The following is a 17,035-nucleotide window of genomic DNA, read 5'->3' as shown; positions in this document are numbered from 1 at the left end:
TTCCAAAACGAAACTAAACGGAATGAATTAAAATGGCGTCGAATATTTTCGAATTTGTTCTAGAACAAATCTGAAGTTGCCTCTGAAACTGAAATCTGTCAACTAAAAAGTCTTAAAAATAAACAATTCTTAACCATAACCCCAAAAAATGCAGATCTCCTGTCAACTTTCTTTATTTTTTATTTATTCATTATTTTCCTAGTGACGTCACAGGTGGTATGCGCGAACTGAACGAAATTGGAGCCGCTATCGATCATACCTTGTATTCTTTGTACCATGATATTGTATGATATAAAAGTTGTGGATTAAAATAATTCATTCTCTGTGCAGTTTTTTTTCTTATAAATGACCAGTTCCAGGTTCCAATTAAAAACATTTTTAATACGAGAACGTCTATTTTATTTACATTTCTAAAATTCAAAGATTTGTTGTACTACAAAATCTCAGTACAAATTTTATATTTTATATAGTTAAAAACAACTAATAAGAGTAATTTAGAGAGAAAGAAAAAAGAATCAATTTTCCTTATATTTCTCGGTTTTAAGGTTTTTTTTAATATACAGATAAAAGAATTGTTTTTAACAATTTTGAATTTTAACTATAAAATCTATAATACTTTATTCCCAGCTACAGATATTAAAACTAGATAAATATAAACTTAACTAGCATTACTATTTTTAAAATGATCCCTAAGTTTGTCAAGTGCTTTAAATCTATGTGAAATCTTGTTTTTCTCTTCTTTAGGCATTTCTGCATAGGTGGTATTAAATCCTAATGGTTCAAAGCACGGATCCCATCCAAAATCACGAGGACCCCTTGGACTAACAATTGTACCTTGTGTTCGACCTTGAAATAGAATAACTTCTGCATTCTCTTGACCCGAATAGTATCCAAAAGTACATACTGCTTCTGCAGTTTTATCATCAAATCCTGCTAACATTGTATAGAGACCATCTGCACCCAGTTTTTCTAAAAACCATTTTATATAAGGTCCAGGTAAACCCTTAAGTGCGTTAAAACACAAACAAGTATCTTCCACTAAAACAGGTCCTTTAATTTGTTCATATGCAGTTTTAACTTTCTTCATACAAATATCATCTATTTCGCCTTGCAACTCTGGCAAATCTAATTTTTCACTAATTATTTTTCTAGGAAATGAATTACCCAATATGGCTACCAATTCTTCTAGTTTTTTACTATTTCCAGTCACAAACGTAATAGATTTTGCCATTATATAAATAATTATTTGAACTTAAACTAAATTTAAATCTGTGATAAATTTGAAAAAAGGTACAGAATGGTTCTTCTTCTTTTTCTATTAATTGGTCTTCTTTTACTAAAACACAAGGCTAAAACTATGCAGCCATATACATTACAGCAAGGTCTCCAGAAGCCAGATACAACTAAAATTAATATGATCATATGTATAAAAATGTTTATAGTTTATATTTAACCACAGATGAAGTCCCTTTGTGTAATATTTTGAGATAGATGTCAAAGTCAGCTGGCGCCTCAATTGTATTCATTTGTAGTATTTGTGTACAATTCTTGTATACCACAGTTGTATACAACATCAAGTTTTTATGGCGTATTGTATTGTTTGTAATTGTGTAGAAAAATGGAAATTACTTTTAATTAGTTATGCATAAATGACTCATGTGAATGAAAATCCGCTCTCATTTAAACATCCTTAATGTAATACTATGATTTGACTTTATAACTTCAATATTAATGAAATATTTATAAAAATGGGCCAAGGTAAGAGTCAACTTACTAATGAGGAGTTACAAGATTACCAGGACCTTACATACTTTACCAAAAAAGAAGTACTATTGTAAGCATAATTATTCAGTGTATAAAATTAAATATAATTGCTTATAATTTATTTTGTAGTGCTCATCAAAAATTTAAAGCTCTAGCACCGGAAAAAGTTGGACACAATAAAAATGCCAAACTGCCAATGTCCAAGATTTTATTATATCCAGAGTTGAGTGTTAATCCTTTTGGAGAGAGAATTTGTAAAATATTCAGTTCTAGTCAGGATGGAGATTGTACATTTGAAGATTTCTTAGACATGATGTCTGTTTTTTCTGAGGCAGCCCCAAAATCTGTCAAAGCAGAACATGCATTTAGAATATTTGGTAAGCTAGCGTTGGTTAAGCTTGGGAATAAACAAAGAATACATTTATTTTCTTAGACTTTGATGGGGATGATATGCTTGGAGTATCCGATTTAAAGCAGGTGGTCAACAAATTAATAGGAGAGAACAAATTGAGTGAGACTGATTTACAAATGTTGGTCCAGAATATTTTGGAGGAAGCCGACTTGGACGATGATGGAGCACTATCTTTTGCAGAATTTGAGCATATTATTGACCGGTCTTCTGATTTTTTAAAGTAAGCAGAGTTTTTGTTAAGAAAAAAGTAACATTTTATTTAATTATGTTTTTATTTTTAGCTCATTTTGTATAAGATTATAAAATAGTAACACTACAGATATGATGGAAAAAGATCTTTGAAATATGAATACTCAACATTCTTAAGAAATTTTTGTAACTTTTCAGGTATACTGCCATCTCTCTTATATACTATTTAATCTCAATAATAGTTGTTAGTGTAAGTTACATACAAGATCTCTACTTTATTTTAATGTTAGGTATTTTATATTCCTAATTTGCACAATTTTGAAAGAATGTATATTATGTATGGTATTTTAAAAGAAAGTAATAAAATATATGCTTAATCCACTTATTTCACTTTTCCTGCTGATTTAATTTTGCAGATATCCTGGCAATTTCATTCTCATAAATACCCAAGTGGTGAAGAAAGATACCAAAATGCAAATAAACCCGATTGCTGTCATTAGGTACTTGTTTAACTTTGGCATTGTAGGGCTATGTACATTATCTAAAATAATAAACCCCAAACCGCCTATAGAAAAAAGAAAACTTGAAGCTAATCCTTCCATTATATATTGACCATTAACCCTATATGGCATAAACGCGACCTACAAAATAAAATCCTATTTAGTATTTAATAAGCACTCAGCTTGTATGTTGTATCGCTCAATCTTACTGGTCTAGTATGTCCGTGTTCATCTGTTGTTGAGCCAACACTTGGGGGCTCAACAATAACATCATAAATAATTCCTAAAATAAAGGAACAAATATATTTAATTCTTTTATATAAAAATTATAGTGAAACTTACCTCCTGTTACCAGAAAATAGGAAAATAAAACTAAGGAAAACACAAGCATTGGTGATGGTTGTTTAAACCAAGACGGTTTCTTTAACTTTATATGAGGTACTTCCAAAACAGCGAATGGAAAAGTAAAAAACTGTTCCATCTTGATTAGTATTTACCTATAAGTACGAATGAAGAGAACATATACTTTAATTCAAAAATATGTAAAATTTATGGAACCGCGTCTACGTCTACAAAAATAACAATCAATACATAACCACAAATTATTAATTATTAGACCAGAATCGCTGTCAGTGTCATCTTGCTAGTTAATCAGCTGTTAAATTTTGAAAACATACATTTAAAAATTAAATAAAGTATATTTTTATCTTTATGTAACTCAAGATAAATATATTGGTTTGAAACAGATAAACTATAGTCAGCTATAGTTCAATCGACGGTGTGTTTTAAACTCCACGTTGTGATTTCTCTAGTTGGCTCCTTATAGATTTTATCCTCAAAAGGAAGAAAATAATGAAAACAGATTTAAAATTGTAATTCTCAAAAACTACAAATATGGTCAAAAGCCAACCACCTTTTAGACTACGGCAAAATGCTTCTCAAAACCTTCAAAAGAATCATAAAAAGGACTTGGCTAAGAAAACAACTAAAATTCAACCTGTGTAAGTTTGTACCGCGTAGCTTCTATTAAATACTTCAGACTTCAGATACATTTTGTTTTAGAAAAACTGAAAAAAAATCAACAGAAAACGTTATAAATAATCTGATGTTTCCTGGGGGAGAAACTGCTTTTAAAGCTCTAATGTCAGCACGATTTTGTGCAGCAATTTGGTCACATATTACAGATTGTGATGAGACTTTTAACTATTGGGAACCAACTCATTATCTTGGTAGATTTATAATCCCCAAACTCATGTAATGGCTTTGTATATTGTAATATTTGGTTTTAGTTTTTGGAAAAGGTTTACAGACATGGGAATATAGTCCACAATTTGCTTTAAGGTCATATTTTTATTTAATGATTCACGCTACACCAATTTGGATATACCATAAATTATTACAGCCAAATCCATTACTCATGTTTTATTTTTCCAGATGTATTCTTGGCTTATGTTTTGCTTTTGCAGAAGTATATTTTTACAAGTAAGTGCATTATAGATTTTCTTAGCTTTTTATTGTACCGGATAACCCAACCCACTGTTCCAAAAAAGATCTATGTATCAGGCAAATATTTCAGACTTTCATCTCAATCTTTTAATATTAAATTTTCTCTTAAAATATGTGGGCAATGATAGCACATATTTTCAAAAAATGTTTATACTTAAGTACCTTTGAATATAGTATGTACTGATATACAGTGTTGTTCAATTATTCTATTTTTACACCAAAATTTTAGTTTTTAAATAGAACACCTACTGTGTTTACTAAACACAGTAGGTTTTCCCTAACACTGTTTAGTTTTCCTGAGTAGATTTGTAATCAAATTCCTATTTCAAAAATACCACAGTATCTGCAGTATCATACTATATATGGGTATATTATTAACAATTAGCACCATCTTAAACTTACTGTCATGATATAATTAATATTTTTGGTTCTAGATCTATATGTAAAGAATTTGGTGTCCATATTGGGAGGATATGTTTAGCATTCCAACTTTTTTCACCAGGAATGTTTATTTCTAGTACGGCCTTTTTACCTTCTAGTTTTGCAATGTATAATTTCACTGCTGCTTGCGCCGCCTGGTGGCAACAAAGATATTCTCTAGCCATACTTTTTACAGCTTTAGGTTCATTATTAGGTGGGTATTTAAATATACAAACTCAAGAACAGTTAACCTATTATTAGTCAGGGGCGTAGATAGGTGTATGCTATGGGGGTGGTACTATGATTAAGTCGCAAAAAAAATCACCGTCGGAATTTTTTTGTCGAATTAAAACGACGGTGATTTTTTTGTCTTCAAAAAGATATAAAAACATAACACAAAAATTAAAATATAGATTTGTAAATAACATAAACAAAAATGAAACAACGACGTTTATTAGTTAATTTTCTATAAACTATAAAAAAAAAACTCTAAACTATCAAAAAAAACTATAAAAACTATAAACTATAAATAAAACTACAAAACAAAATCAAGTTTTCTAGTACGCTGTTTGGAAAACCTATCAATAACAGCATCATTTACTACCGTTGGCGTACGCTGACTGCGCCGCTGCGTTAGAAAACAAAATAATTTTGACCGTTGCCGTTGGAGTATACTGCAAACGCCTTGGTTGGGCGATTTCTACATCGCCTGTTAAAGTCGATGCACGACGTACGGCAGTCTTCTATTTCTGTCTAACTCATCGTACGGTAGCGACGCGACGTAAGTCTGAGTTGTATCCTTGTTTATATATTCTTAAAGTTGTTCAACCGACTAGACAAAATGTGCTGTCAACTGGAGGACAAATAGTGAACCTTTCGGGGCGGAGTCAGAAATATCGATTATTTTCGTTATTTTCCTCAGAGTAATGTAATAATATAGCCCGGGCTTCGGCGAACTTTAATAATGATCAGCTGATTAAGAAATTTAAACGAAACTTTTATTTTATTGTAAATTGTGGATTATTTTTGCCTGTTATTTTAAGAATTCTAAACCGTATTAACAAAGAAATTATTATTTCGATATGTTGGTACATTATTTATAACTTATGATAATGCTAATTGCTGTTAATTAATATTAAAAAAAAGTTACATACCTATTTTAATTTGATTTAATGCAGGTTTATAAAAGAATCATTTCATTCTTAGATTATTTTATTCTAAATTGAGTGCTTTACGAATTTTACGATATTTTTTTTTTGAAAACATAAAACTTTTTACATTTTTGATGCCAACTAATTGGCATGGTATTATTGGTATGGGAATTAGCCAAGAAAGAAAAGAATTGGCTATAACTTGTAATTTTTCGAAAAAAAAACATATTATACCTATATCGCTGAAAAGCTTAATGAATGGCGCTTTTTATGAAGTCATGGCCAACTAGGATTTCCATTTAAAAAAAAACATAATGTTTATGTCATATGTCAAAAATTACAGGCTTTAGAAAAAAAAAACAGAAAACACAAACTCATTAGGTATGTGATTATCTACAACTTTTATCTGAAAACTTTTTGTCTAAAATACCATATGATCGAATAAAAACGGCGTCAGCGATGAATATGAAATGACGATCGATGATAATATCCATATAATTTTGCATATAAAATGACAACGATCTTCATTTCATAGCCATCGTTGACGCCGTTTTTATTCGATCATAGGGTAGATTATAATGGAATTAGAGACAAGTTTTAAAATAGCCAAAATTTGTGTTTTTTGAAATATATAGTAAGCCTTGAACTTCTCGGAAAAATCCGAAAGGCGCATATTTATGACCCCACAAAACTGCAATTCTTTCCCCATTTAACCGACTCTCTATCTCCAGTAGTTTCCGAGATACTCATAGAGAACATCGTAGGAAACTCATCCTGTATAGTATTTAGAAACTAACTATTATTTTTATTTGACTAGATTAATTTGATTAACAAGACTCGATTAATTTGATTAACAAGACTCGATTAATTTAATTTAAAATAAATTTGATCAGATTTTTTTTTCGTATATTCTACTACCAGAAAACCAAAATTATATGATAACGCACTTTTCAACGAAGTTGAAGGAATATATAGCATATCAGCGTATCTATCACAATACTTAATAGAATTACTACAATTAGAAGAAAAACAAAAAGAAAAAAATACCCAAATACCTTTACCTACTACTCATCTACAAAATAAACGAATATAATCCCTTATAAAAACACTACACAACTACTTCTTGTATTTTACACTGAAAAAAATTATAAACTTACTAATTAATCAAACAAAAAGAAAAAATAACCAAATTATCCCTTAACTACAAAATAAATAAACTATAAAAACACTACTAAACTATTTCTGGTATTCTACACTTAACATTATAATTAAACTTAATAAAATTAATATAATTTTACACTACAACCACTACAACTATAAAGAAATAAGAACATTTTTTAAAACTAGAAGAAACAGAACTTCGATACGTGCGACCAGTTTAATAGATCAAGCGGACAAAGAATATAAAATACTTTAAAAATGTGCATTCAGAAAGAAAAAATATCTCGAAAATTATCTAAACAAACATTTTTTTTTTCTTATCAGTGAAAAGCATCGGCCTTGTCGGCCTTGCGGAATTTGTCGGGTATTTACAATGGTCGAATTGTATAATTACCAGCTTTTATAGCATATCTAATAGATAAAAAGTATCTGGTCGATTAGTAACCAATTGGCACGGTCCGAAAATTATCGATTTTTATTTTTTCTGTTTTTATTGGTCGCTTCAAAATTCAGAGTAACAAAAAATATTTTTCTGTAGTAAAAGACTGTGAAATACGCCCCGCCATCTGGTGCCTTACATCCATCAACGCCTTAGGTTGAGCTACTTTAAAAATTCATATACAAGGGTTGTATCGTATTAACGCGGGGCTTAGGCGAAATTTTTGGTCGCCTTCGCATGAAGTCGCGGGGGCTGGGTATGCTTGAAAGTTTATTTCGTCCCGATATTTCATATGATTCATTATACGTAGCATTTAAAATTTTTATATGGAAATTTAAAAGACATTTACAGCAAATTGGAAACATTTTTCGGGCTTGTCCGAGACTATTCAAAATGATATAACCAGTTGTATTTCAGAACACGCCACAGAACTAATAGAATCCGAAATAAAAAGCGCGTTATTTTATTAGGTGCAAGCAGACGATACAACAAATATTACAGAAAAGTCTCAGTGTGTTATTTCAATTCGATATGTTAATAAAAGGGGTGAAGTCAAAAAACTTCTTTGCGATTTTGTTTTATTTTATGAAATATTAGATAACATTGTTATACCTACATTTAGAAGTAAGGTTTGCAGATATGTCTCAGTTATTTTTATTTATCTATTGCTGATTCACAGAAATTTGAAGAATCCTATAAAAAATTTCCAAGGAATTTAATATCTGAGTAAACAAACAACAAACTTTTACCGCAATGTTTTTGACCAACATAAATTAATGAATAAATTGCAGGTATTAATAATAGATATGATAATTTCGATTATAAAATAATTTAAGGCAAATAATACTGGAAATATATTTCCAGAGACTTTCCAATTGTTTGTTTTGATTGTTACTACACCATTTACAAGTACTTGGGTTGAGAGACATTTTTCATGTTTGAAATGCATTAAAATTTACAGTAGAAATTCCATGAAAAATAAACGTTTATCGTCACTTGCCTTAAGCGCAAAACATAGTGGAGCCGAGCAAGCATCGAGGAGAGAGGCGAGCAAGCAGCGCGACGTCGCGTCCAAAACAAACCTGTGAAGACAAGTACGCGTGAACATAGTAAAGCGATCTGCTCGCCGCTCTACTATGTATTAGCACCTCGAGGCTCGATATCGCGCTGCTAGCTCGCCGCTCTCCTCGTCGCGCCACTATATTTTCAGCCTTACTTTCAATCTAAAAAGATCTTTTCACAGCCCTTCAACAATTTGATGATTTTACTGATATAATAATAAATAACTTTTCTTTATTAAGAGACCGACTCATCAATTAATATATAAAACATAATTATTCTTTCCTTTTTTTATTAGTCTTGAAATGTATATATGTATATGAATAACAGAATTTGTTTTTCTTTGTAAATTTAATTGTCTATATACTTACCAATTTTTAAGTTTGCATAAATAAATACAAATCCTATTAAATGTTACTATTACCTACATCATGCCGCTGGATAAAAGTATTTTTTGCATACGGTAACATAGCCCCGCGGCGGTCATTTAGCCAGTGCGTTAAACAAAACTCTATTTTATGCAAATAAGTTATTATATTTCATTTAGGTTGGCCATTCGCTGCTCTCCTTGGTGTACCCATAGTTTTTGATATGGTAATTCGAAAGAAGTACTATTTGGATTTTGTCCAATGGACAGTATTAGCTGGATTGGCGGTCAGCGTACCAATGATTTTAATTGATTCGTTACTTTATGGCAGATTGGTTATTGCCCCTTTGAATTTAATAAAATACAATATTTTAGGAGGGCTTGGTCCGGAATTATATGGAACGGAGCCTTTTTCGTTTTATGTTATAAATGGATTTTTAAATTTCAATATTGTTTGGGTAAGTTACGTATGTTTTAAGAACTAATAGTCTGCCCAACAAGGGAATATATGACAGTGATAGGTAACAGGTATTGTCCGCCATTTTAAAGCCCCGTTCTCAGAACTTCGTATTGTCGAGCGACACGTCAAAAGAACCAATGAGATTTGCACAAAATTCAAAGTTGACAGCTGTTTGAATTTTGTACAAATCTCATTGGTTTATTTGATGTGTCGGTTTGTATTGCTCCAGTGGCTGCTCGTGAGTATATATAAGAAGGTGAGGCTAAATGAGGTTAATAATTTTTTTTAAGTACGAATACATTTTCTCACCTATGAAGTATTATTCTGCGACGCGTTTTTTTTAATGGTACTAAACCTATTAGGTGTGGTACGCAAAAATACTTGAAAAGTTTTTAAATACCTATGTTGTCTACCTTGCCTTCGTTACATCGTTAAATATTGCGATAAATTTTGACCCCTTAATATTTATTTACGCCTTTTTTCAGTTTCATTGTCTTAGAAAAGTAGTTTTAAGTATAGAAAGAATAACGTTATAAATAGGATTCATTTTAAAGAAAACACTAAAATTCAACTCATCTTCGGTACTTTAAAATAAATAAAATAACGCCTAACCTTCAAATTTCAACAATATTTGTTGCGTTGAATTTTAAAAACTGCTAGAATTCCACCTTACCTGTGTGTAATAATCGAGTTAAAAGTACTGTATAATAGCCATCAAATAATTTAAATTTATAAACACAAACAATCAAAATAATTCTCGCCCTAAATATCTAAATAAAAACAGAAATATACGCTCATTAATTCACCCACGATGTTCTCACCACAACCGGCCAGCCACCGGCACTTCCTGAGTCATGCATACGAGATCGAGACTTTGTCGCATTTTTCAATAATCAGATGATTTAAACTACCAATGAAAACACACCCAAGCGCCAAATATCGCGCCTCAACCACGCCTCAACCTTGCGATCGAGAATCACGCCTCACCGAATCACATGTCACGCGATCTTAAATCGTCGCTGCTAATAGGTAGGCAATTCGAACTTTCCAAGCTAGAATTGTTTCGCCTCTGTGTGCATCTGTACGCGACTTATGCTGTGCCTGGACCTAGATGTATTTATAAAATATATTTTTTTTAGTTTTATTATGTTGAATGTGTAGAATTGTAATAAGTTTTACTAGGAATAAATAAAAAACTAGATACAAAAACATAAATCGTTCCTTCATTTTAAAGGTGAGGCGGGGCCTCAGAGGCCTACCCTGACAAGCCGCCACTGGGTTGCTCCCTCTACAAAGTTCTGAGAACGGGGCTTAATTCAAAGATTTCTGTCAAAATCGTTCCTTCTCTTGCTGGGCGGACTTAGTAAGTGGGAACTCTTACTTCAATTAATATAAAAAAATACATTTAGGAGAAGACTCAACATTTGAGACAGTTGTAATGACGCCAAAGGTAATCTAACTAAAATATTTTTAAGATGGCGATACTTCCTGTTATATCGTAACTAGTTGCCAGTTTAACGTTATTTTAAATGTAACACGCTTTATGCAGTGTTGCATATAAAATCCCCATCAAATATAATTATTTATTGCTTCAGGTGAAATTTGATTTTGAAATGAAATTCTATATGATTGAAAACGCTAATGATTCTATGAATTTAACGACTAATTTGGCGGTTGTTATTGATTAAAAATTACTAAAAAATGTGTGTTAAGTACCTGAAATTTTGTCTAGTAATGTAAATTTAAAAATAGAAAACTTTTTCTTTCCCTTTTGCCAACACAAGTTGATTAAAATCAGTTCATCCAACACAAAGATATCAACAATTAAATGTAAACATGTTTAACCTCGCTCACTACTTTATTTTTTATCATAGACAAAAATAGTCTAGAGTCTAGAGCAAAAGAGTGTGTAATTGGTTGAAGAATACATTAGTGCTTAGATTTTCGCCATACTTCAATTAGCCAAATTTATGAGAAAATTAGTATTTTCTAATGTGTTGCTGTTGCGCCCCCTGGTGGCCAATTTTTGAACTTGAAAACTGTAAATTATTAATTATTACAGTCATTTATCTAGGCTGATTTACTTTTTTTCTCTTAAGCTCTATCATTAACAGTCCCCAAGTAACAACCGACATCCTCTATTGTTGGACAACTCTACATATATTTTCTATATTGTTTGATACTTAAGTTTAACTATTTTTAAAATGTTTTCCGTTTTATGTCAGAAATTACTTTACCGAGTGGATTAAAATGTTTCACATAGACACATTTTTTTAACTAAAATTTTAACTCTATATATTTTTTCTATTGCAGGTATTGGCTTTATTCTGTCCTATTATTTTGCTTCTAAATCATTTGTTTGTGCCATCCAAGAATAAAAGTACTCTAAACCTACCCTACTGGTTATCTTTAAGTCCTATGTTCTTATGGTTGGCAGTTTTTATGTTCCAAAAGCACAAGGAAGAAAGGTTTCTGTTTCCAATTTATCCAATGATTTGCTTAGCTGGCGCAATTTCACTGGATATTGTTCAAAAGTTGTTATTTAGATGTTGGAGCTTATTTCACAAATATGCTAATAAAAGTACGTCGTTGCGCAATGTGCATTATTTGGATAAAACGACCTTTGTAACCATAATAGCTGTTGGTCTGTCATTTATCTTAGGTAAGTATACAGGTTACACACGCTTGAATTTGAATTCTAGGTATTTTTTCTACAATGTTAGCATTCTATTTTGTCCCATTTTAACAAGCTATACGTTTTTTTATTGTTAAGAGATAGAACATTTATTTAAAAAAAAACTGATAGAGTTTTTAGGCAATTTTTATTACGATTATTACCAAAAATTAGTTTAGTTACACCCCGTATGTTAGAAGTGTAATTTTTTAATATTATAATATTTAAAAATGTCATAAATTTTCAAAGAGTACAGATACTAATATTGTCGATATAATTCGCTTATTTCATTAAAAAATAAAACGGTTTAAATATTAATTTGTTAAAGAGGACCAATTAATATGATCCCAGTATTCAAACTACATTTATTGACTGTTTGCTTTAATTAATAATAATTGATCCAAATACTAAAAAACTGAATTTTATATGTGTATTAAACGTGATAAAAAGTAACACCTTATAAATTTTAGTTAATTTTTTGACGAATGCTTATTTATAACAACAGAGACGTTCATTTTTATAACTTATTATTCTATTGATTTCTGATTCGAAACCACATTTATTTAGAATAATTTATTAACTAAAACAATTAAGTATGTAGTTAACTAATTTTTGGACCGAAATAATGGTGGTATATTTAATTAATATACTCATTTACAAAAATTTAAATAGTTTTATTTTTCTAATTAGCTGGCCTTCGCAATATTATCGTTTTTAGCACCTGCACATTTTGTACATTTGTTGCTTTAAAACATCTAAAATATCAATATTCCATTTAAAAAATACAACTATAACATTTTTTTATTTATTTGGGACACTGTATTTTGTAAAAATATTTTTAAATTGTAGCTCTACTAGTCCTTCAACGAACCCAAAACTTACAATTTATAAAAATCTAATCGTTTAGCTACAATACTCCGTCTCGTATGTGGTGAAACTGGTGAATCACCCTCTTTATGAAAATAAGTGTAGAGTATATAGCCGTGTATTTCAGGAAGTAAGAGGGCTAGGATAAATATCTGCGTAGCATCTTTAGTTTTATAAAAATCTAGCACAGTGATGTGAAAACGGTATCTTTGTCTTATAACGAGAAATCCCAGAAAACATACGAAAATTGGACATACTGTACACCAATTTTGGCTTAAATATTGCCATAGATTCGGGTACCCTCAAAAATAATAAACTGTAACAAATATAAATAAAATTAATATAAAATAACTAATAAAACCCTGTATGTATATCTAAAACAAACATTTTTTGACTCTATGTTGATACGAAATTTTCTTATTAAAATAAGCGTTTCTATGAACGCAGACACGGCAAAAAGCTATGTGAAAACATATAGCTTTTTGCCGTGACAAGTAGTCTAGACAAGTAGCAGTTAAGCTTGACAAAACACGTTTATCCACACATTGTTTTTCTTATTACATTTGTAGGACAAATTTTAAATATTATAATTTGTTTCCATTCGACTAGAGTAGTGCAAGCGTTTCCGAAAAATTATGTAGTTCGCACTTTTCGTGAAGCGCTAAAGAGTGTCATTTACACCCCGCACAGCCATTTGAATTTTTTTTTCTGCTATCAATAATATATGAAAAAAAAATGTAATAAACTAAGAAATTCATAATTTAGAATATCTGTCTTCTTAAAACTAAAAAAATCATTTTTTGACATTACAGGACTGGTCTAGAAATCAGTGCGACTCCTCGCAAATAAAGGGCTATTTCAAAAAAAGGGCAGATTTGGGAAAGCTAATTTTTTTATACCTGCATCAACATGCATTAGGGATTTTAATTTTAAGAAATTAAAAGCGGAACTCCGTGGAACTCATTACTATAACTCATTATGAAAACAAAATAAAAAAAAAACTAGCGTGTATTGGCGACTTCGTTCGCGTCGAATTAATTATTTGTAATGGTGATGATAAAGCAAAGCAAGTAAAAAATCTTAAAATATGTAAAACAACAAAATAAAATATACGTGTTTAAGAGTTTTTCCGAAAAACTTACCGGTTTTAAATAAAAAATATTCTAATATTTGAGGGGTGGTTTCACCACGTTAGAATTCGAGTTTCGAAAAAACCCTTCTTATCGAACCTCTACACCTTAAAGTCAATCCGTTTTCCACAAATCAGCTTTTTACGTCAAGCGCTTTAAACAGGATCGTGATTAATCAATGACCAGATTTCTCGAAACACCCTGTATACATTTTTAAAAGATCTTAAAATCTTAAGATATGCAAAAAAACCAAATAAAATATACGTGTTTAAACGTTTTTTCAGAAACTTGATCGTTTTTTAAATAAAAAAATATTGTAATATTTGAGGGGTGGTTTCACCCCCTTGGAACTAGAATTTCGAAAAATCCCTTCTTATCTAACCTCTACACCTTAGAATCAACCTGTATGCCAAAATTGAGCTTCTAACGTTGAGTGGTTTGAGCAGGATCGTGATTAATCAGTGAGTCAGTCACTTAAGGATTTTATATATATTAGTATAGATAAACTCAAAATAGGGGTGTGTTTAAAATATATTTTATCTACATTCAAACATGTCTGTAGCTATATTGTACATAATGATAATTAATTTTCAAGGTTGTGCTGGGTATAAACGACACTCTTTTGCGCTCCACGTTTATGCAAGGCTAACGCTCTCTCCAGAAAGTGTGGACTCCAGCAATCCCCGGTAGCGCTTGCGCCTTTATAGTTGGTTGGAAAAAATTATAACATTTAAAATTAGGTCCACAGATTTTATAAGAACGATAGTGAGTGGATGAACCTACAAAAAAAAAATATCTGTAATTTCGATTTTTGACAAGCTAAACATAGCATTTTGCCGGGTGCGCGACGGCTAAAGTTCTGCTGCTAAAAAGTAGACTATCCTGTATTAAACTAATTGCATATCTTTTTAGGGATTTCAAGGATAATAGCTCTGTATAGAAATTATCACGCCCCGTTAGACCTGATGATGGAGTTAAATCGTTATCCCTCCGAAATTAAAATTTCAGATCGCTCCCAAATCCACGTTTGTTTCGGAAAAGAATGGCACAGGTATCCCAGTTCGTTTTTCCTTCCAAATACAAACTGGAACGTTCACTTTATCAAGTCCGAATTTGACGGCATGCTGCCAGCTCCATATGCAAGTCAACATAACGCTACGCAAATCGTGCACCCCCACTTTAACGACCAAAACAAGGAGGAGCCAAGTTTGTATTACAACGTGAATCATTGTCATTTCTTACTCGATTTAGATTTGAACAAAGAAACCGAGTTGGAACCCATCTATTCTAAGAGGACGGATAGATGGAAAGTAGTTACCAGTTACAGGTTTCTAAACGCCGAAATGTCTAACCAATTCGCCAGAGCGTTCTATGTGCCATTTTTAACTGATAAGTATGTGACGTTTGGTAACTTCTCGTTACTGCAGTCTACCAAATTTAGAATAAAGTAGTGAATCTACTGTTAGCATAAATTGTGCCTATTTTTACAAAACAGGAACATGTTAAGGTGGGTTTTTGTGTGTACGAATTTCGCAAAATCTCCACGAACTTCGTTAGAAGTTTTAAGGGGTATTCGAATGTCGGACAAGAATTTTTCTTTATATACGGAGCAATCAACAATGATTGAACTAGTTGGCTATTCTGATTTTGTTCGTTTGATTGGCATTAAAATTAAGAAATTCGGATATTTATCGACTGTTATCACTAAGGTCAAAAGAAACCAAAAATTAAGTTATGTGATTATTTTTTAACGATATTTAAAATCATTGCCCATAATGTCAGACTAATCAAAACGAAATGAGAATGAAATTATCATACACTATACACTATGTCCTCGGATTGTCTTTACAAGAGGAAAAACTTTTTTATTATTGACATTTTGGGAAAAGTCCATTCTTCATAAAAAAATTTGCTTGTTCTAAAATGGTTAATCCCGTTTAAGGAATGCAATCCCGCACCAAAATCTCAATCCCTCAAACTTGCGGGATTAAAACAATCAATCCCGTGGATCCGCAAAATTGCGGGACTGTAAACAATAATCCCAAACTAAATTTGAGCCTTTATTCTCTTTGTAAACTACACTGGCACTCATTTTAGTGATTAACTGGTTTACATTCCACGTAATACTATACGTAATACGACGTAATAATAGTGTACAAATTTGGTCAAGAATCGTTTTTACCGAAAATTAACAATTTTTGAAAAATCGAAATTTTAACTATGTACAATTAATCTGTATTGAAATTAGAAAAAACAATTTGGTGGGTTTTTTAATTTTTTTTTAAGGAAAATACGAGGTTTTTTCGAAAAATATGCATTTTATAGTCATACATTTGGTCCTAAATGATACAAAAGGCATGGTACATTTTGCATAGGCCCACAATATATTGATATAGCGTGTATCTTAAACTAGCTGTACAGAAATTTGGACCGAAGTATACAGGTTGTTCAAAAAATATATTTAATATTAAATAAACTTAAATGAAATTAAATTATAATTTATCTACTTATTTTATAAATAAAAATATTATTCTGATGTTGAAGTTTTTTTAATTTGTGTTAGTTATCTGCTTTTAGATTCACTCTATATCAATAATTTTTTGGCATATGCAGAATGTACAAAGCTTTTTGTACCATTTAGGACCATACGTATTACTAAAAATGCATATTTTTTGAAAAAACGTCGTAATTTCCTTAAAACAAAAAAAAAATAAAAAACCGATCAAATAGTTTTTTCTAATTTCAATACAGATTAGTCGTACTTGGTAAAAATTTCGATTTTTTAAAAATTGTAAATTTGCTGTAAAAAAGATTCTTAACCAAATTTTCACACTCTTATAAAACACCATGTATACGAGAATTCGCTAAATATATTTTTGAAAACTACATAGCATCTTAATCACAATAGATGCATCTAAAACCTGGTCCAAACCGCA

The 17,035-nt window shown here is 30.8% G+C and overlaps 4 protein-coding genes across 4 annotated transcripts; 2 read left to right on the top strand and 2 right to left on the bottom strand.

Moving 5' to 3' along the window:
- Window positions 1–375: 375 nt before the first annotated feature.
- LOC115877546 (inosine triphosphate pyrophosphatase) lies at window positions 376–1,373 on the bottom strand. The gene has a single exon (XM_030893783.1). The coding sequence runs from the start codon at window positions 1,229–1,231 to the stop codon at window positions 659–661; it is 573 nt and encodes a 190-aa protein (XP_030749643.1). The 5' UTR covers window positions 1,232–1,373; the 3' UTR covers window positions 376–658.
- Window positions 1,374–1,499: 126 nt separating this feature from the next.
- Window positions 1,500–2,533, top strand: LOC115877548 (calcium and integrin-binding protein 1-like). Its single transcript, XM_030893784.1, has 4 exons — window positions 1,500–1,834; window positions 1,894–2,141; window positions 2,198–2,396; window positions 2,458–2,533. Exons 1-4 carry the CDS (start codon window positions 1,749–1,751, stop codon window positions 2,477–2,479), a joined length of 555 nt encoding a protein of 184 aa, XP_030749644.1. The 5' UTR covers window positions 1,500–1,748; the 3' UTR covers window positions 2,480–2,533.
- A 202-nt stretch (window positions 2,534–2,735) lies between these two features.
- LOC115877549 (oligosaccharyltransferase complex subunit ostc-B) lies at window positions 2,736–3,525 on the bottom strand. Its single transcript, XM_030893785.1, has 3 exons — window positions 3,208–3,525; window positions 3,075–3,148; window positions 2,736–3,006 (listed from the first exon to the last, which is right to left on the bottom strand). The coding sequence occupies exons 1-3, from the start codon at window positions 3,344–3,346 to the stop codon at window positions 2,770–2,772; spliced, it is 450 nt and encodes a 149-aa protein (XP_030749645.1). The 5' UTR covers window positions 3,347–3,525; the 3' UTR covers window positions 2,736–2,769.
- Window positions 3,526–3,555: 30 nt separating this feature from the next.
- LOC115877545 (alpha-1,2-mannosyltransferase ALG9) lies at window positions 3,556–16,316 on the top strand. Its single transcript, XM_030893782.1, has 8 exons — window positions 3,556–3,643; window positions 3,692–3,866; window positions 3,928–4,094; window positions 4,155–4,347; window positions 4,806–5,005; window positions 9,149–9,426; window positions 11,742–12,090; window positions 15,012–16,316. The coding sequence occupies exons 2-8, from the start codon at window positions 3,760–3,762 to the stop codon at window positions 15,548–15,550; spliced, it is 1,833 nt and encodes a 610-aa protein (XP_030749642.1). The 5' UTR covers window positions 3,556–3,643; window positions 3,692–3,759; the 3' UTR covers window positions 15,551–16,316.
- The last annotated feature ends 719 nt before the right edge of the window (window positions 16,317–17,035 follow it).

Source organism: Sitophilus oryzae, unplaced genomic scaffold (genome assembly GCF_002938485.1).
Source record: "Sitophilus oryzae breed Bouriz unplaced genomic scaffold, Soryzae_2.0 scaffold_1494_pilon_pilon, whole genome shotgun sequence".
In the NCBI taxonomy this organism is placed as follows: Eukaryota; Metazoa; Arthropoda; class Insecta; order Coleoptera; family Curculionidae; genus Sitophilus; species Sitophilus oryzae.
Note: the sequence above shows the minus strand (reverse complement) of the source record. Positions and strands in the feature narration are given on the sequence as shown.

Excerpts from the sequence above, each read along its gene's own strand:
- LOC115877546 (XM_030893783.1), bottom strand. The coding sequence starts at position 1,231 with ATGGCAAAATCTATTACGTTTGTGACTGGAAATAGTAAAAAACTAGAA.
- LOC115877548 (XM_030893784.1), top strand. The coding sequence starts at position 1,749 with ATGGGCCAAGGTAAGAGTCAACTTACTAATGAGGAGTTACAAGATTAC. Across the intron at positions 1,835-1,893 it reads ACCAAAAAAGAAGTACTATT|TGCTCATCAAAAATTTAAAG; the intron begins GTAAGCATAATT and ends TTTATTTTGTAG. Across the intron at positions 2,142-2,197 it reads ACATGCATTTAGAATATTTG|ACTTTGATGGGGATGATATG; the intron begins GTAAGCTAGCGT and ends TTATTTTCTTAG.
- LOC115877549 (XM_030893785.1), bottom strand. The coding sequence starts at position 3,346 with ATGGAACAGTTTTTTACTTTTCCATTCGCTGTTTTGGAAGTACCTCAT. Across the intron at positions 3,149-3,207 it reads CTATTTTCTGGTAACAGGAG|GAATTATTTATGATGTTATT; the intron begins GTAAGTTTCACT and ends CCTTTATTTTAG. Across the intron at positions 3,007-3,074 it reads AACACGGACATACTAGACCA|GTCGCGTTTATGCCATATAG; the intron begins GTAAGATTGAGC and ends TTTATTTTGTAG.
- LOC115877545 (XM_030893782.1), top strand. The coding sequence starts at position 3,760 with ATGGTCAAAAGCCAACCACCTTTTAGACTACGGCAAAATGCTTCTCAA. Across the intron at positions 5,006-9,148 it reads AGCTTTAGGTTCATTATTAG|GTTGGCCATTCGCTGCTCTC; the intron begins GTGGGTATTTAA and ends TATTTCATTTAG. Across the intron at positions 12,091-15,011 it reads TGGTCTGTCATTTATCTTAG|GGATTTCAAGGATAATAGCT; the intron begins GTAAGTATACAG and ends ATATCTTTTTAG.